Here is a 20632-nt window from a genome sequence, read left to right on the forward strand (position 1 = left end):
ATAGAACTCTGAAACTGGTATATATAGATCCTCCCCCTACCCATCAGGAAGTCTTTTTCCTGTCCTTCACAAGCAGTTTGGAAGGAGTCTGCTTATGCAGGCCAAGGTTTTCTTTTATGCTCACCAGGCTATATTTTTGTAGCCATGCCAGGGTTCAGCCTCTAAGCCCTGAAGACCCAGCAATACGCACTAAGATGAAAAGTTGCTACCCTGGGTACCCCCTTTAGTGACCGGGGGTCGGACCCAAACTCTCCCTGAAGGGGATGAAAATGGTCCACTGCATGCCAGGGTTCAGCCTCTTATCCATGAAGACCCAGCAGCAGGCCAGCTTGGGTACCCCCTAAAGGGATGTATGTGATCTACTGTATACATGAAGCCCAGCAAACAGCATACCGGTAAGAGTTTCCAGCCTGGGTACATGCTTCAGCATCCAGGGGTCTGTCCTCCCTCTCTTGGAAGTGATGACAGTTGTCCACTGCATATATGAGGCCCAGTTGAGTCTAAGCCTTTATCCCTGAAGACCCAGCAAACAGTACATGTGTAGGAGTTGCCAGCCTGGGTACCTACTTCATCAATGAGGAGTCTAACCTATAACTCTCCCTGAAGGGTTGACAGCGGTACACTGCATACATGAGGCCCAACAGAGTTGTGATTGCTGGGGTATACCTATTATTTGTGTTCCACCTTGTATGGTGATGATGAATGGCATATGGGGTACAGATGGAAGCCTATAGTTTAAACAGTTTAGGCTGTCAGTTGTTCAAATCCCCATTTTTGTTGCTGAAACACAGGCCTGCAACGGTTCAGGTGAGTGCATTAGTAGTTTAGATTAAAACTAGTATAGGCACCTGGGTCTCTGTTCTTTCAGTCCCTCCCAGCTGCTTATTTTAGGCTTCCTTCCAACAAATAAGTCACATCTAGGAGATTTGTGTGGTGAGCATTTAGGTAAGTTTATATAAGGATGTTTGGTGCAGGTAATATGTACCCAAAAGAGTGCTGATGATACAAGTATGCATTGGGCAAAGTAGTGCTGATAATACAAGGAGGCATTGTGCAAAGGAGTGCTGATAATGCAATGAGACGCTATGAAAAAGAGTGCTAATAATGGATACCCTGGCTGTACAAAGTCTGCTGGAATTCCACAGCCTGGTGACAGAGGAATATCCAAGGTAAGAGAACCTTCCTGGGTGTCTGTTTGAAGTACACATATGTATATGACAGGTTTTGAAAAACCTAGCTCCAAGTCCTCACACACTTGTTTCTATCAAGGTATGTGGCATTGATTGCTGTTATCTGTGCGTTATCACAAATAAGCAGGCTTTTGCAGACAGTGGAAGAATATGCTGCACAGGAGACCACCTGGCCTCAGTATCTGTACATATTGTACTTTATATTGCTGCTACTGGCCCTTTAAAATCATCGATGGACATATTGGGACTTTTGGGATACTGTACCTTTTAGACTGTGGAGCATATTACAGTAATACTGCCTTTGGTCCTTTAATATCATGTATGCATTTATGTGTTCAGTTAACCTGGGTTATATGTATGCAGCATTCATCTGATTGTTCGGTAGAATCACTCCATTCAGTATATTGAGTGAAACTACCGAACAACCAGACCACCCAGGAATAAGTGTGCCTCCAATTACCGTTTGCAACAATGTTGCAAACGGTAATTGGCAATCAGTGTAATGTATGCTTTGTCCTCTGGGTGGCCGCCATTCGGGAAACGAACACGTGGCGGCGGCCATCTTAAACTACCGAACAGCGGTGTTTTGCCGTCGAGTGTCTGGAACTAAAATCGGACACTTGACTAGGCAAACACCGCTGAGACCTCCATACTTCCAGAAATTCATATAGAAACTACCGAATGACCCGCCGTTCGGTAGAAAGAACCCCACAAACAAGGGAATTCATTCAAACCCTCTCCAGGCTCTATAACACAGGCAATTCGTCTGTTTTCATTCCCTTGTCTGTGACCGACCGCAGGGCCAAAATGCATGGAACTGTTTTCGGATACTTTACCCATGCGGTCGGTCAAATCTTTGGAACCCCATATCTCCCGAACCGTTCATCCGAATGACTTGAATTTTGAATATGTTTCCCCCCTGAATGAGGGCTATCCAGCGCTGCTGGATTTAAAGGTGTACCCCCGGTTTTTGGGGTACATCCAGAACTTGGCTGAAAAGGTGTACCAGATAATTGGGTTTAATGTTATCTGAGGGGAGGGGATGTGTGGGCTGAACCATGTATGTGATTGGGTATTTTATGCCTCCCCCTGGGTGTGGCCTGTATGTGTATCATTGTAATAAAAGCCAGGCTGGATGAGCCAGTCCAGAGTTCCTGTTTTACCCTCAAAGTGATGTGTCGTCTCATTATTGGGGGAAGGATTTATTGCATGCTGTTCCAGTTGACTGCTAGGAGTACAAGCCTATTCGTATGGTTCCTATTCAATGGTCTACAGCATTCATATGCTTGGGAGAATTAGAAGGTTTCTCGGATTCGGTGATTGTGGTGTCTGCCAGAGTGCTTGGAGTCCTCAGGAAGCACTAGGAGCATCCATTAACGGAGGTACTCAGTCGGGGTGCCAGTGGATCCGTTACAGCAAAATTTGCATCCATCGCACAGAGCGTCCATAGGAAAGCATTGAGAAATGCTTTCCTATGGACACTTTGAATGTGCGCGCAGCACTTGCCGTGCATGCGCATTCGGCTCCACTGACGTCAGACGGGGAGGAGAGGTCACCAGTGCCGAGGGAGCCCCTTCACCGCCACGGCCCCTTCAGTGTCACGGGAGGGGGGCCCTGAGGGTGAGGGCACCCTCAGGGCACTATAGTGTCAGGAAAACGGCTTTGTTTTCCTGACACTATAGTGATCCTTAAGAAATTACTCTGCAGTGACGCAGTGTACAATTTCAGCTGTGAGAATGGGGTGAGAGATGGTCAGGAAATAAGCAGATTCTTAAATTTCAAATAAAAACATATTTTCTGTATGTACAATGACAAATGCGTAAAGAGAACCGTTCTGCCTACCTTGTATCTCTCCCAATAGCTACAGAAGCCTTTTGGTCCATCTTTATATCCTCCTGCTGGATTATGATAGTCATTACCGTCTGTAATTCCTGCTGCTCTGCATTGGCCAGGTTTGTGGCATACACTTCCCAAGCCTGTACCAACATCTCTCCCAAAGGATCCACAAGTTTTACACCATTGTCTTCCTGAACAGACAAAAAAAAAAAAATCAAATAACATGGTCTGCAGATTGAATGGATAATGAATTGATATAGCTGTAAACTGCTTTACCTCTGGGTTATGAGATGCAGTGACCATGACCCCAATAACAGACTTGGTCTTCTTTGACCTCAACACTGCTAGCAGACCCATGCGATACATAACATGGTCCAGATGTTCCGCTTTGGTTCGAAATCCAGCTGTGCCATACTGAAGGCTGAGGCCAGCGGGTTTGGGATGACGAGATGAATATTTCAACACTTTTTCCATTCTGTTTAGAAAATGGACATGACAAGGGGTGTTATATAACTGGGTTCTTTACTATACCATGAACTGTGCAGGAATGGTGATATTGCAAATGTTAAGCCAATTGAGCAAAGGTGAGTAAAAAAGCAAAGTTGGAGTTTTTATTACAATACTTTGACCTCAAATTTGCAATTTGCTTGTCAATTTTCCACAATACGCTGTTTAGGAAATAAACCTATCAATTTCCACCATTTTTTAAATTTTTTTTAATTGCATTTTTTTTAAAACCTTTTTATTCGGAATGTTTTGTAAACATAAAGTGTCTTCGGTTGGTGCTAAATGACAGCATTTTGCAGTCATAATTGGTTATACATAGGGTGGCTGAAGATCAAACAAAACAGACATTTTACTTACTGTAAATTATTTTTTCTTGGTATTATTGACAGTATGTGAGGAATGTTCAGACTGAATGGGACAAGTAGCCTATACAATTTAAAATCTTAGCGATCCCTTCACCTTTTGGCTATAAATACCTGTAAAGCTGGTGCCATACAAAAAATACACCGCAACCAATTATAATTCAGTAGTATTCAAATTTATTCAAGAAGGGAGGACATATTCGTACTGCTGCTACTAAGGGAAAAATAATTATTGTAAGATTTCAGGATTTCACCTGTGTACACGAGGGAGAAAGCCAAAAAACTCCCTGAAGGGTGGGAATTTAAGATGTGTACTTGCAACACCTTACGCCCCCTATGACGCTTCCCCTGAGGCCGAGATGTCTAACCTGTAGTGTTTAATGAAAAAAAGACCAGGTGGCAGCCTTGAAGATATCCTCTGGATATAGCTCTAGTAGAATGAGCCCTAACTTTGGGGTGGGGATAATTGCACCATGGGTAGAATAAATCAGCTGAATAGCCCTCTAGATGCTTGAAGACCTTTAAAATTAGAATGCCCTTTGTAATTAATGAAAAGAATCTGAATTACGCCAATCCTGGCCAGATAAATGGACAATGGTCTCTTTACATCTTCTTAACAATGAAAAACGAGATTCTGTGGATGAGGTAGGATTCTGATAGAAAGTTGGCAATATGATTGCTTAAATCAAAACTTTTGTACAAAGACATCCTTGGAATTAGAGCAACCTTGTCTTGGTGGAGAAAGGGCTTGAATTTCACTAACCCTTTTAGCTGAAGTTATAGCAACTAAAAATGTGTTTTAATGAACATTCTTCCAGAGGTTGAAATGGTCCAGCGCATAACACATTCAATACCAGAGAAAATACTAAACTGGAATATGAGAATGCTCTGGAGGACGAAGTTGGCATGTAACCTTTCAGAATCTTCTAATAAATGCTTCAGAGGCAAAATCCTGGGCAAGAGAAAAAATAAAGTGCAGAGATTTGGACTTTCAGAGTGGAAGGAAAGAGACCTAAATTGCAATCTGCTTGAAGAAATTCTAGAATTCCTGGATTGAAGGAGTCAAAATTTTCGCCATGACAGAAATTTATTCCAGACACGCAAGTATATTTTTAAGCTAGATTTTCTTGTCAACAACATTTTCTTTAATACCTTTCCCCAAAAAGATCAACCCTTGCAACTTCCATGCCCTTAGTTTGAAAGTGTTTCTATTTACATAAAGGGTTCTGGCACGTTCTTGTTTTCCCAACATCTATTGTGCTACAGAAAGCTCCCATGGCTCTGTCACTATATGGATTAGATGGAGTAGGGAAGAGAACCAGCTGCAATTTGGCCAGAAGAAAACTATTGCCAGGATGGAGGACAGGTCTTTTGAAATTTTATGAAGGTTCTTTGAAATCGTAGCCACCTGAGGTAAACTGTAGGCCTTCTAAAATGTCCATCTCACAGAGAATCTCTCTAGGATATCTGGATTGTCATTTTTTTGTAAGAGGAAGGCAAACTTTGGAACCTTTCAATGGAGTCTTGATGGGAATTCAACTTTAATTTTCAACATACAAAAACGATCAGAGATATCAATGGCTGATATTTGTCAATGATAGAGTGGCAGATCAGATATATTCCTTCGCCACCGTATATGCCCCTAATACAGAACAAACTAATTTCCTTTTTAGAAGTTCTCTGTAAACTAACCAACTTTGCTGAAGGCATTCGAATTCTCGGGGGGAGATCTTAAAGGGCCAGGAAAACAATCCGTTTTCCTGGCCCTGCAGGTCCCCTCTCCCTCCCACCACCCATCCCCCGGTAGCTGAAGGGGTGAAGACCCCGCCGATGGTTTCTTGTCACCGCCGCTCCTCCCAGTGATGACATCAGCCGGTAGGCGAGACTGATCCCGCCCGCCGGCTGAGGAAACCTAATGCGCATGGGAATTGAGAGACGCTGATGGTCCTCACACAGCGTGAGGACGTCCAGCAACGCTCTAGCACAGGTTCCCTGTGCTATGGACACAGAAGTGCCCTCTAGTGGCTGACTAGTAGACATCCACTAGAGGTGGAGTTAACCCTGCAATGTAATTATTGCAGTTTATAAAAAACTGCAATAATTACACTTGCAGGGTTAAGAGTAGTGGGAGTTGGCACCCAGACCACTCCAATGGGCAGATGTGGTCTGGGTGCCTGGAGTGTCCCTTTAATGTCACTTTAGGTCCCCATTTTGACTCATCTACAAGACAAAGCAGCACTCCAAAATGAAACATTAGGAGGATCAGGAGGGCACTCTTCAGGCTGAGACTGGTGGATTGCAGGCAGGCTCTTATCCCTGACAGTAGGGACTACGACTTCTATTCCGCTCTACATAACAGATACTCGAACGGACTACATATTCGTGCAACAAGTGAGAAAGGGGGACCATATCTCGGCAAGACTTGAATCTATGTTGTGATCCGACCACAATCTGGTGAGAATTAATATGGGCTCAGCATGCTACCATTCTCGAGAGTAGTCATAGAAACTAAACAAGGCCTTACTAGACAACCAAAAGGTTGTTAATCAGATTTATACTGCTTTGCATCAATATTTTGCAGAGAATGAAACATTCTCAATGTCTCTACTCATGCTGTGGAAGGCACATAAATGTGTAACCAGAGGTTAATTCATTAAATGGGGGCACAAGTGACAAAACAAAGTCCAAGTGACAGACCTCTCTAAGTGAATTGGAGAGCTGGAATCCTTAAACAATCCTTAAACAATCACAGACACAAGGTACGTATGGGGAGCTCTTGCAAGCTCGCAGGCAGTTGACTTGGCTCCTCATGCACAGGTTTTATCGCACTCTATAATGATCTCAGGGGTTCTTTTATAAAAACACAAATAAATGGACCAAACTATTGGCACGCATGCTTAAGAAGAAGATGCACTGCATAAAACAGGCCTCAGGTAAATTGACCCCAGAATCAATTGCAGCAGAACTCATCATACTCCACTCTCTAATAACATTGAAAGGAGGACTCTGATAGATGAGCACCTTGATAGAATTAAGGCCTACCTCAAAGACAATGTCTTGGAAATGCTAGATATGGATGCAGTGGGAATTCTGGAGTAGGAGATAGTCAAAGAAGCAAAAAATGGAAAGGCACCCAGTTCTGATGGGTTCACACTCTTGTACTAAATAATTTCAGAACCTCCTGCTGCCCCATATCATGGCAGCTCTGAACTCCATCATGGAGGGAGGAGCCTTTCACCCAGACTCTCTAGTGACCCATGTCACCATTCTGCCTACAGAGGAAAAAGATCCAGAATCATGCTTCAGCTACAGACACATTTCTTTGTTGAGTTTAGACATTAAATTATTTGCCAAGGGACTTGCCACTTAAATTCAACCACACTTATTGGGCCTGGTTAATCTAGACCAGAGCGGCTTTATCTCAGGGCAGGAAGCGAGGGACAACACTTTGCAAGTAACACAGATATAATGGGTTTCTGGCGTGATGGAGCTAGACACAAAACATCGGCATATGCTGATGATATGTTCTTTATTGAACAACCATGCATAACTTTGTCGAATTTGATGGCCAAATTTCAAAACATATGGCTTCCTCTCCAACCTCAAGTTGAATTCTACGAAGTGTGAGGTGTTAAATATAACAGTACCATAGAGGGAGAATGAAGCTCTGACAAAACTTTTCCCCTTCAGGTGGTGCAAAGATCAGATAAAATATCTTTGGGTGTGAGTGATAACGGATTTCGCAAAGCTGTATCAAAGAAATCACATGCCACTTCTGCACTACATACAGATGGACTTAAGGAGGTGGACATACCCACATATATCGTGGTTTGGTCGGGTCAATGTACTAAAGATGAACGTCCGGCCACATTTATTGTACCTCTTCCAGACTATATCAATAGAACTCTCGCAAGCCTTCTTTACATCCTTGAGGAGCGCGGTGATAAAATAAAGGAGGGGCACTCGTCCAAGTTTGAGACATGAAATTCTATGCATACCCAAATCCCTAATTTTCAGCACTATTATTACACCACACATCTGTAAAGGGTGCATGAGTGGCATGTGGTCAGGATCAGACTCCCTCTCTTCTTCCCCTGTCAGGATATTGCATGTTGAAAAGATCTTCTAACTGTACATGTATAAATCTGCCGGGCATGCCCAATGCAGATATAGGACACTGATTGGTTAAATCTCTCCTGGAGTGGGCATAAGAAAGACGTAGCAGGTAAACGTGAAAAAAAAATCATATTTACCTACTTTTTTCAGCCTGTGGCGAGGCAACTGTCTTATTCAATGCAAATTATTTTGAGTGAAACCGTTGTCTCAAGGTGATTGCATGTCCCTTTAAAGTGCATCTTTAACATTTCCATATTAACAAAGATTCAAGATAGGATATTTAGTCTCGATAAAGATAGCTGTGTTTTCTCTAGATTTGATGGTTTAGGACAATCTGAGACTTGTGTAGTTCCACGTTCATATTGCCCTATATCCTTAAAGGTTCTGACATTCTGCTTTGGCCAGGATGATAACCATTTTATTTTTCATTTTATCTTTAATTTATCACATTTATTTTGTGTGAAAAATAAAATTAAATGAAAAATCCACTCCTACTGTAAATGTGCACCTCCATCTTAGGTCCATGTCAATCATTGTTTCATGCTCTGTTCTTTCTATATAGTGAAATCATACAGTAAGGAAGAGACAAGAAACAATGTTTCTATTCTTTTCACTTGCAATGTTTGCCCTAGCTTAATGGTGTCTGAAGTGGATTACGATGTAATTTTCTAAACATTTATACATATAAATTTGAAAGAAAAAAAGACCAGGGATAAAAAAAAAAAGAAATTAAAAAAGTGATACACGACTTCCAATGTTTTATTCAAAAGGTGTAAATGTCATAGTAGTGACAGCTTCCCTTTAAATGCACAAATCAGACTGCGGAGATAACCCATCTTTTATTAACTTAAAGATATCCTCTTTCTGGCCTTATCTAAAGCAGATCTACGGAGAAACGTTTAGAATCATGGATGACTTATTAATTTCAAGAATAGCTAACTTGTTGCATTCTCTTGTGAAATCTCAATTAGGTACTAGTCCAGCTTTCTAAAAATGCTTTTATAAGTCTTCTAGGCGCAATACCCTCCATGTCACTGCCCTTCCTCCATCTTGTGTAAAGACAATCCCATCACGTCAACCAGGACATTATCCTTTCAGCTTTCTATCCAACGGAAGAGAATCACAAGGAGCTAGACGTAGTCAAATGTTTCTCCATCTATCTCAACAGACCAGCTGGTTAGAGACTTCCTTCTCTGTCCATCCTTCCAGTGGGATGAGATAAGAATGTTATCTACAAGTATCTGTGTGTATAAGCTTCATATTGTCTTTCCTTTGGCTTTTTAACTGCGCTGTAGGAGATCCTCCCATCCCCTCTTTGTCGGTGTGTAATAATGTCTTTACTGTATTGTGAAAGTTTGATAGAACTGCATGTATTTGCCCTCCTTTCTCTCGTCTCCCTCTTTTTTCCCCCTGGAGCATTCAAGGCAATATTTTTTTTTTACATCAAGGTTGTATGATTTAAAGGGTGTTGTAAGGATACATAATGATCAAACTTTATAAACTAGTATGTATTATGTACAAATGTGATCTTATGTCAATGTATGTTCTTTTGTATATTTGAATATGAAATATGAAAATAAAAAAGTTTTAAAAATAGAATGTTATCTACAACCACTCTCAGATGGATATCCATGGCATTGGCCTACCAATTTAGGAGCTCATTCTACAAGGGAAGTTTTAGTACCATAATCAGATGCACCACAAGTTTCTTCTGACTATATTTGCCATGCAGTTACTTGGTTACTGTCTACATTTATCAAACACTTCTAAATTGGACATAAGCAGGGTTATTCACCAAACATGGAATTTTCACAAATGAAAGGAGCACTACAGCAATAGTGATACACATTTGCTATAGTTTTAATCTAGCTATTTAACACCCCCTGGAGCCTGTGAGGGTTTGAAAGGAGAGCTCATGCAAGTCTCTGGCCTGATGCTCTGCCTCCTTGGCTGAGAAACATGGGGAGACTCGTGTACATGCGCAGTAACTGCGCCAATCAAATGCTGCTCTACATGGAAGTGCCTCTAATGGCTGCCAGAAAGAGAGCCAGTAGAGATGTTTTAACCCTGCAATTGAAACATTGCACTTTCTATAAAACTGCATGGTTTAAAACACCATGGTTTACACTACAGGGCCACTGCACCCAGACCACTTGATTGAGAGGAACTGGTCCGGGTGCCTTTAGTGGTCCTTTAAAACAAAATGGCAGAATTGAGGTAAAATAGCCTGTGACTATGGTTGGATTGGAGAATTGTTTTATATCAACTATTTTGCCTCAGTTTTGCTATTTCGGTTAGCAAAAATTCAGGTTAGTGAATATCCCTAAACGTTGTCGGTAGATGCAGATTCTGGTAAAGAGGTTTTGTGTTTTATGGTTTATGTATCTTACTCCCTTTCTCTGGTTAGCTTGGGTATTACTCATGCTAGTGCTGCCATGTTTCTTTTGGGGGGGGGGGGGGGGGGGGATTTAGAGGCTTTTGTCACAGTCTGGTGTACTAGAGGTTGGGGATGACTTTATTCATTTGCAGTATTGCTCCTCTCTAATAGATTTGATAACTACACATCTTTAAGGACATATAAAATATAATTTACTATATTTTTTCAGAAGTGTTTTTTTTTTTTTAACTATTTGCATCCTATATTCCGTGTGTATGTATATAGCGACTATCAATATATAAGTACATATTAAAGAAACACTATAGTCACCTAAATTACATTAGCTAAATAAATGCAGTTTTAGTGTATAGATCATTCCCCTGCAATTTCACTGCTCAATTCACTGTCATTTAGGAGTTAAATCACTTTGTTTCTGTTTATGCAGCCCTAGCCACACCTCCCCTGGCTATGATTGACAGAGCCTGCATGAAAAAAAAAATGGTTTCACTTTCAAACAGATGTAATTTACCTTAAATAATTGTATCTCAATCTCTAAATTGAACTTTAATCACATATAGGAGGCTCTTGCAGGGTCTAGCAAGCTATTAACATAGCTGGGGATAAGAAAATCTTAATTAAACAGAACAGAAGCAATAAAGAGAGCCTAAATAGGGCTCTCTTTACAGGAAGTGTTTATGGAAGGCTGTGCAAGTCACATGCAGGGAGGTGTGACTAGGGTTCATAAACAAAGGGATTTAACTCCTAAATGGCAGAGGATTGAGCAGTGAGGCGTTGTTCAGGTGACTATAGTGTCCCTTTAAGGCCCAGTGGGGCAATTAGCTGGCCCAGCAGCAAACTGCTGCAAATTATGGAATGCCATGCCGCATCATACATCCAATTAATACACACTGCCCCCGGCAACTTGGACTGTAGTGATGCATGATGTCACTATAGAGTACAGAGCAGGCCGTAAGGAAGCGTTGTGTTGAACTTATGCAAGTTGCTAGTCATAGCTCACTAGTGACACCAAAGACCAAGGCCCTCCCAGTAAGTAAGGTGTCACTCTTACCTTCTGATGTTCATGGAAGTCCCCTTACTTAATTTCAATGTGTGCATGAGTGTGTATATGTTTGTATAACTTATGTGTCTGTATGAGTGTGTTTATATGTATGTATGGACGTCTTTATGACTATGTGCATGTGTGTCTGTATGACTATGTGTCTGCATGAGTGTGTTTGTGTTTCTGTATAACTATGTGCCAGTATAGGTGTGTGTATGTGTACTGTAATTGTGTCTTTAGGAGTGTATGTGTCTGTGAGCAGAAATGAGAGTGGCAGTGAAGGGAGACAATGCTAAAAAAAGGGTTAAAGCAATGGAACTCAATCAGGAAGAGAAAGGAAATGCTGCTAGAGAAAGGAAGAGACTGATAGGGAGAGAAGGTCACATGGAGAAAGGTGATATGCATAAGGAAAGAAAGGGACATGGGGAAAATGTGACATGATGAAAAAAGGAAGGGACATGGGGAGAGGAAAAGTGCTTTTCGTAATTCTGATCTGTCAGCTGTGTAGTATGCTTCTATATGGCAATTCCACATAAGGAATCAGAAAGATCAAAATTAAGAAACAGTTTTCTTTCCTGTGTCTAGTGCTGTTAACACTATTATCATCATTAGTATATTACATGTTTACCTATATAGATTAATGCTGCCCTCCAATCATGGAATGGATGGCTCCTGACCTCATGCGGGAAAAGTTTTTTATGGTATACACACAAACGGAATGTCATTATAGTATGTACTGGTATTTTTATTTATTTTTTCTAAATTCAGGCAAAATGTGCCGTGGGTACGTACATCTTATATTAAAAAAATAAAATAAAAACACTGTATATACACCATCATTTACCGATTTGAGTCCGAATTCCAAAACGGAGGCAAAATAAGCCATGCTGTGACTATAAGTTGTAGAATTATCCAAATCAGCTATAGGCACCAAAACAACTTTAGCTTAATGAAGCAGTTTTGGTATATAGATCATGCCCCTGCAGTCCCACTGCCGTTTCCAAGCTAAATCACTTTGTTTATATAGTCCTAGTCACATCTCCCTGAATGTGACTTGCAGTTTCCTTAACATTTCCTGTAATGAAAGATCTAATGTTTAAACTTCTTTTATTGCTCTTAATTTAAAAGTTCTTATCTCCTGCTCTGTTAATAGCCTTCTAGACCCTGCAGGAGCCTTCTGTGTGTGATTAAAGTTAAACTTATAGAGCAGGAAATAGAAACGTCTAAAGCAAGTTAAAGGGGCACTATAGTGTCAGGAACACAAATGTGTATTTCTGACACTATAGTTCTAAAACTACCGTTTAGGTGGTCGGACCACTTACCTCAGGTTAGAAAGATGATTTATTCACCTTTTTCCAGCACCGCATGGGACTCCTCCCATCTGGCCTCGCCTCCTTTGCTGAGATCAGGGCCGTCTTTAACGCAGGGCAAACGGGGCAACTGCCCTGGGCCCAGTTACTCTTGGGGGGCCCAAAGCAACTGCCCCGTGGATCTCGCTGCCCTCAACAATTTTCCCCCATGGGGCCGCCGGGTGGGTATTGTAAGCAGGGGCCCGGTCACACGCTGTAGCCCTTTAACACCCTTGCTTTTCGGCAGTGCTGGGAGGAAGTGACGGCTGCGAGTCACTTCCTCCCACTAAGGAGGGAGCCGCGCAGGAGACGAAGGAGGGAGCCTGTGCCGGGAGAAGCAGATCACAACAGCCTCAGTTTGGACACTGGGGAACCACCTTCCAAGGTAGGAAGCTAGAGGGTAAGTTTAAAAGTGTAAATTTATGTCAGTTTGTCTGTCTGTGTATGTTTATGTCTGTGTCTGTGTTAGTATGTCTGTCATTGTATGTTTATGTCAGTATGTTTGTCTGAGTATGTTTATGTCTGTGTTTGTGTCAGTATGTCTGTCATTGTATGTTTATGTCAGTATGTTTGTCTGTATATGTTTATGTCAGTATGTCTGTCTGTGTTTGTGTCACTTTGTCTGTCAGTGTATGTTTATGTCAGTATGTCTGTCAGTTTATGTGTCTGTTTGTGTCAGTATGTCTTTAAGTGTATGTTTCCATCAGTATGTCTGTCTGTGTATGTGTCTGTGTTTGTGTCAGTATGTCTGTGTATGTGTCTGTGTTTATGTCAGTATGTCTGTGTATGTGTCTGCGTTTGTGTTAGTATGTCTGTCAGTGTATGCTTATGTCAGTATGTCTGTCAGTGTATGTGTCTGTGCTTGTGTCAGTATGTCTGTCAGTATATGTGTCAGTATGTCTGTATGTGTATGTCAGTGTGTCTGTGTATGTCAGTATGTCTGTCATTGTATGTCTTCGTGTATGCGTGTCAGTATGTCTGACAGTGTATGTCTGTGTATGTGTGTCAGTATATGTGTCTGCGTGTGTGTCAGTATGTCTGTAAGTGTATGTGTGTGTGCGTCAGTATGTCTGTAGTGTATGTCTCTGTGTGTGTGTCAGTATGTCTGTCAGTGTATGTCTGTGTATGTGTGTCGGTATGTCTGTCAGTGTATGTTTTTATCAGTATGTCTGTCTGTGTATGTGTCTGTGTTTGTGTCAGTATGTCTGTGTTTTTGTTAGTATGTCTGTCAGTGTATGCTTATGTCAGTATGTCTGTCAGTGTATGTGTCTGTGCTTGTGTCAGTATGTCTTTCAGTGTATGTGTCAGTATGTCTGTCATTGTATGTCTTTGTGTATGCGTGTCAGTATGTCTGACAGTGTATGTCTGTGTATGTGTGTTAGTATGTCTGGCAGGGGGCAGGGTCCAGGGTCCAGTGGCCCAAAACAAATGGTTGCCCAGGGTCTGGTCAATATTAAAGACGGCCCTGGCTGAGATCATCAGATTCGATCATTTCAGCCAATCCAAAACACCACCCTGCACTAATCAGCATCTCCTCATAAAGTTGCATTTAATCATTCAAATGTTCAGCGCCTCCATGCAGAGCGTGGAGATGATGAATGCCAGTGTTGCATACTGTGCAGTACTGCCCCAGGAAGCCCCCCTCCTGAATAGGTAGTGTTTACATTAAAAATCCAGCAGGGACAGGCTATACTCACTAAAACAGGCATAGGCAACCTTCAGCACTCCAGATGTTTTGGACTACACCTCCCATGATGCTTTATCAGCATTGTGCATGTAAGAGCATTATGGGGGATGTAGTCCACAACATTTGGAGCTCCGAAGGTTGCCTATCCCTGCACTAGAACAACTACAATAAGCTATAGTTGTTTTGATGCCTATAGTATCCCTTTAAGTCACAACACACAAACAAGATGTACGTATTTTTCACCTATTTTGTTTTTTGTTGAATGATGTATGTAGCCATATAGCATTAATCTGCAGGTTTCCTTTAGGCAAAATATGACATTTACTTAAAAATTAAGCAATATTTTAAAAATTTACTATTTTGACCAACATTTTTCAATTTGGCTTTTAAATTAAATATTGAGAAAATACACAGTTTAGTAAACCTGAGCCCATTCGGGATATAGGATTTAATGAAATATAATGAAAGACAGGGCAATGTTAAAAGAGTAAGAGGTTAAGACAGAGATGCACATCAAGTAAAGAGTACTAGTATCATTTCACTCAATCACTAGAGCTCCAATTGCAAGGCAGGCACTGGTGACAACAGGGAGCCCAGGATGAAGAAATAACACAGAATACAGGGAGGATACAGGCGGTCTCTATCCCCCGGGAGGATAGACAATCCCCTACCTGATCGCACACAGCGCCTTGTGACGTTCCTCTGATGACGTTGCTGTGTGATTGTGACATCTAGTGGTGGGAGGGGGTGTGGCGGACTGTAACGTGTCCCTGTAAGACTATTCAATCAGCACACAGCGGGACACTTCCGGGATCCGCCCACAGTCAGTGCTGTGTGGAACGTGACTGGTGTGTGTTGGCAGGAGGCGTGGCCTACAGCAGGAGGCGTGGCCTACAGCAGGAGGCGTGGCCTACAGCAGGAGGAGGAGGAGTGTTAAAGCTACATACAGGTCAGTGCTTTCTGTGTGAGAGTAGCAACATGTCCGCTCAGCAGGTTCCTACACTCAGCTGAGCCCGGGCTACCTGTACTGCTTGTCATTACTGGGATAACTAGCCACAATCAGCCTCTCCTCGCCACTTTATATGGGTGTGTGTTACTTCTGGCCTCACACTCCCAGGACCAATGCCATATCATGTTTGTAACAGTGAAAAGGGATCATGGGAATAAACAATATCACATAGTACACATAGTTTAGTTTTTGGAAACCGTTACAAATCATGTTAGTGGCAATTCTTTTGATTGATAACGTTCCGCTTAGATAACCTATGCCAATATTTTGGTTTTGTGCTGCCCTAGGCAGGACAAACTCAGGCGCCCCTCTCCCCCACCCCACCCCCCCCCCCCGCGACACCCCCACCCAACCCTTCCCCCCCCCCCCCGTCCCGCCTTCTAAATACACACACACAAATTCACTAACAGATACGCATACAGATGACGTCATATTCCGGCTCCCAGCCTCACTCTGCGGCGCGCAAGGGAGCTGAGCAGAGCGCTCAGAGGAAGAGCTCCCTCACCAGCAGCCCGACCGGCAGCCCAGTTAGCCGCAAGGCTAACAAGGCATTTGCCCTAGGCATTTGGGGGCGGCGTTTTTTGCCGCCCCCTGGAAAATGCCGCCCAAGGCAAATGCCTTGTTTGCCTTGCGGCTAAAACGCCCCTGGCAAGGATTTGTGCCGCCCCCTCATAAAAAGCAAATACAATCTCACAGAGGTTCATTCACTAAACTCTGAATTGCAGTGAATTGAAAACCAAATTGCAAAGTTTAAGCAAAAACAGCTGGACTGTGACTGTAGCCGAATTGGAGAATTCTTCTACATCAGCTATTTTGGCCTAAATTTTGCCATATGGTTTCCAGTTAGGTCTGCCTAATACACACATACTGCTTAATGCGTACATCCATGAACACAGACTGCTTACTACCTGCATCCATACACACATACTGCCTAATACACATAGGCGTGCGCACGGGGTGTGCCGGGTGTGCCTAGGCACACCCTAATCCCAGTGGCCGGCGCTATGTGCCTCCCTCCATGGGCCTGCGAGGGAGATCAAAGATCTCCTTCACCGACCCGCAGGGAGGGAGGCAGGAGAGGACCCGGGGAGCTCTTGCCAGCAGCTCCGCCGGGTTCCTCTCGCGAGGTCGGAGTGTTGCCGCGGTTACTGCGGCAATGCTCAGAGTTCACTCACCACTGGACCACCAGGGATGGATGGCAGCACGGTCCCCCCTCCCTACAAAAAGATAAGAAGGGAGAGAGGGATATTAACTAAACGGTCCCCCGCCCCCACACATTACACACAAACATACAGCACACACACACATACATCATCCTTACATACACAGCACTCACACTAACAGCACCCTTACACACACAGCACCCTCACACACTAACAGCACCCTTACACATACACACACACACACACACACACTAACATCACACATACAACACCCTCACACACACACACATACAGCACCCTCACACACACAGCGCCCTCACAAACACACACACACACACACACAAATTCTTAGTTTGTTCATAAAAAAAGAGGGAGACCCCCAGGATCTAAAAATCACCTGAAAGAGTCTCATTGCATGCCCTCCTTCCAACAGTGATCGGCGCTGGGCTTTACCAACTACCCAGCACCGATCTCAGAAGGTAATAATAAGTAATATGTGAATCCATTTCGAGTTCTTTTTATTTAGTTGCAGTTGATGTGTAAACATTATTAGCAAAATTGTGAAAAAATAGTTTTTTCTTTTTCCATTTCATTTATACTTATTGTCAAGTAGGTGTACATACCGGTATATGATATAAAATGAAAACCTTTGCCCTGTAAAACACAAAATATAACATGTATAAAAGAAACCCTTTAATTATGCTGCACATTCTAGACTTTGCTGTTGTTCAGTAGTTGAATAGTTGCCTCTGTCCTTAAAGGTCCTTTAAATAAATGTCTTTAGAAATTATAACGTTCTTGTTCTAACTTTCATTTTAGTTAAATTATTAGTTAGTCACCTAAAATTTCTCAGAGCAGTCACACCCACACCCAAAACCCTAAAATCAAAGAGTCCCTCTCTGTCCATTTGAAATGTTGGGGTGTATGCTACCTGTGCCTCTTCTTCATGTTTCCAGATGCTCCCTCTTTCTCCCCTGCTGCAGCTAGGATTCATGAGACCAACAGATCAGCAGGCGTTTCTCAGGTTTACTATAGCTGATTTCAGGGGCACATGTTTTTGATACATGATCGGGGCATGCCAACTGAAAAGAGCTCATTATCAACAGTAAAAGTAAATATCAGGGGCAGGCAATATACGTATCAACAGCCAAAAATGTAATGCCTGAAGTGTTTCTGTAAATCCATTACAAATCCTGCAGGTTAAAATGAAGGGAACAATTAAACCCAGATTGACCCTTTAAAAAAGCAACCCAATGTGCAGATACAAAAATAACAAAAAATCAATGCTTACTATCCCAACAACATGTATGCATTTAATTATGCATTTGTTTATTGGGGTTATATCTGAAAGCAACTTGGAAAAGCTGCAGATCTCTTGTCTGCAACCTTCTACTCACAGTCCATACTTTCTGTGGCTGTCAAACTGCTGACATCCCAAATGCAGCTCAACGATAACGTCTTTGCAGTGCAAGTGCTCCGGGCAATTGCTGCCTCTTGAGTTAAGCTCCACTAAGCTAAACATAACAAGAAGTAACAGGACTAGTTGTCTGACTGGCAAACAGCCATGGCGCTGTAACAAGGTCCATTTCCATTGAAATTTGCAATTTTTGTCAAATAAAAATATCAGGAAACATTCTTCACACATAAAGCTCTTCAGTATGCTCACATGCTTTGGTGGTTATGCAGTGTCCCCTTTAGTGAGAATCTGACCTTTTAATCTGCTCATGTATCATATTTATTAAGAGCTGTCTCATTGTAATATTTCAGATCACCCGCTAGATGGCAGTGCTGGTTCAGCCATGTGGCACTGAACAGCAGGAAACTGCTGAGTTTATTTTTTTTACATTGCATTTGTTTTTGCAGTTTGGGGTTGCTCTTTTCCAAAGCTATTGGTAAGTGAATTGTCTGAAACAGCTGTGACTGCCGTTTGCAAGTTAGAAATATGCAAGGCTGCTGTCAGCATGATATACGTTTATGGACAGCAGATAGAGAGAGTTTACCAGGTACCAACATGTTTAACAGCTGGCAACACGAATGTATAGCATCCCATTCTTTTCCAAAGTAAACCTGTCCAGGTATTGGATACATGGCCATATTACTTTTTTTTTTACCATTGTGCAGGAGTCCATGTTTTGGGCTTAATAAACCTGCCTAAGTGTGTTTGTGCTTGGTGCTTAGGTACAAGTGTTTTCAGAATAGAAGCCCTGCCATAGGTTTTAGATTTGGCAAATTTAGCTGGGACTGATGCAATTCTTTCTTCATTATTTGAGCTAATCTAAACATATGTGGCATTTAGCAATTATCCTGTGTGTCTATATAAGTGTTAAACTGTCAATATTCAGAAATAAACTGTGTCATATGCGGTTGTATTGTTGACACTGTTCCTTCTCTGTTAAGTGAAATGACCCTCCAGTGTTTATGAAAATATACCCGCAATTCTGGCTCTGCATATTTGGCCTACTCCTTGTAAATCAGTTGCCTTATGGTGATTTGAAAACTCACATACCAACTGTCCCGTTTTTGCCAGGACAGTCCCGGCAAGCTGGAGTCTGTCCCAGGCAATTCACTCTCCTTGCACAGTCCCAGCAACTTGCTGGGCCATGTGCTTTTATTATCTTCCCTCGAATTGTAACAGCCCGTTACAGTCCGAGGGAATTCAGAACAGAGGTGCTGGGGGCTGGAGAGAGATGCTGGGGGCTATCATGTGATACTTGTCAGACCTATGGCTGATCACTGCTATCTGACAGTCATTTTAATATAATGTGGTGGAATCTCGGTAAAAATAAATTTAGTAGGCCGAGATTACCACGTGGCATGTGTACGTGCATATGCTGACGTATCGATCAGTTAGTTGCACGTGGCAAGATACGATCAGTAGTGTACGGAGCATGTGCGAGAATACAGGATGTAGTATTCCCCTCCTCCATTGTGCTGGACAGGCCATGCGGTCAAGCAGGAAGTTAATTCTTATTTGTATTGATTGGTCAAGAGAATGTGCGGGTGGGGCTTAATATGGGAGGAGTTATATGCCTATATAAGGAGCCTGCACTATTGTCCGGGGCTCAGAACTTGTTGTATTTTGGTGACATTAGTCCCTCTGAGTCCCGATCGGTGAACCGAATAAAGAATCTCTTCCTTCCTGAAGAAACCTGTGTCCATCTCTCTGTGCTTGGCTTCCGTCAGTTTCTCCGGTATCATTTGGTGCATTGGCCGGGAAGCTCATCGTTCAACGGTAGCTGAGAGGCAGAGGCGTGAGACGGTCTATCTTTGCCCACGTTCTCTACGGCTGCACCCCTGAACTTCTGCGTGGACCTCCCTTCGTCTCGGCGCCACTGGTCTTTTGTCCAGGAGATCATCGGCCTCTACGTAGTAAGTGCTGGGGTGTCCCCGTCGATGAGTGTGAACTCAGGTTCAGGAACGAGGAGGTAAGATGACCGCTATTTTAGACGGCGGACCCATAAGGGGTTTAAATCTGTGTATGGAATCTGCCCCCTCTGTCGGAGGGAAGGAGCGAAGGCGCACCGCTCAATCGAACGCTCTTTAGTAAGACCGTTTGATTTGGTTTGGAGTCAGGCGGGGTTCTGTGTAAATAGCCCTAGCCGGACACCGGTGTCTTGTCTAGACTAGCGTTCTAGGGTGTACAATTTGTTCGCTAGGTCGGAGGGACCGGGAGACTAAGCAGACTCTGATGTACATTATCGTTTGCTAGATCTCAACCTATCTTGGCTAAGTGGGAAGGCGTGTAAATTTGGAACCCACTAGACTATTGATAGAGTAGAAAGACTAAAAGGGTTCTGTTGTAAATTCCGCCCTCTAGTTCGCTATATGTGGTGCTTGGGCAGTGTGGCTAACCAAAACGGATGTAGATAGTTTTAGGTAGTCCATCAAGGTACTGGCCAATAGTTTAGTTGGGATTGTATATGTGTTAAAGATTGTTAGTAAAGTGTATATCTTGTTAGATAGCGCGAGCTCAGCC

At 42.7% G+C, this 20632-nt stretch overlaps 2 protein-coding genes across 2 annotated transcripts in view; one reads left to right on the forward strand and one right to left on the reverse strand.

The window, feature by feature from the left end:
* The window catches only part of PGM3 (phosphoglucomutase 3), a 35900-nt gene extending 20622 nt beyond the window's left edge, over window positions 1-15278 (reverse strand). The window contains exons 1-3 of the mRNA XM_063441143.1: window positions 15156-15278; window positions 3303-3501; window positions 3033-3217 (exon numbers count right to left, since the gene is read on the reverse strand). Coding sequence (XP_063297213.1) covers window positions 3033-3217; window positions 3303-3500 — 383 coding nt within the window. The 5' untranslated portion in view covers window position 3501; window positions 15156-15278. The remainder of the gene's footprint in view (window positions 1-3032; window positions 3218-3302; window positions 3502-15155) is intronic.
* A 125-nt stretch (window positions 15279-15403) lies between these two features.
* The window catches only part of RWDD2A (RWD domain containing 2A), a 36751-nt gene continuing 31522 nt past the window's right edge, over window positions 15404-20632 (forward strand). The window contains exon 1 of the mRNA XM_063441144.1: window positions 15404-15433. The gene's annotated coding sequence lies outside the window, so the exon portion shown is untranslated. The remainder of the gene's footprint in view (window positions 15434-20632) is intronic.

Source organism: Pelobates fuscus, chromosome 2 (genome assembly GCF_036172605.1).
Source record: "Pelobates fuscus isolate aPelFus1 chromosome 2, aPelFus1.pri, whole genome shotgun sequence".
NCBI lineage: Eukaryota > Metazoa > Chordata > Amphibia > Anura > Pelobatidae > Pelobates > Pelobates fuscus.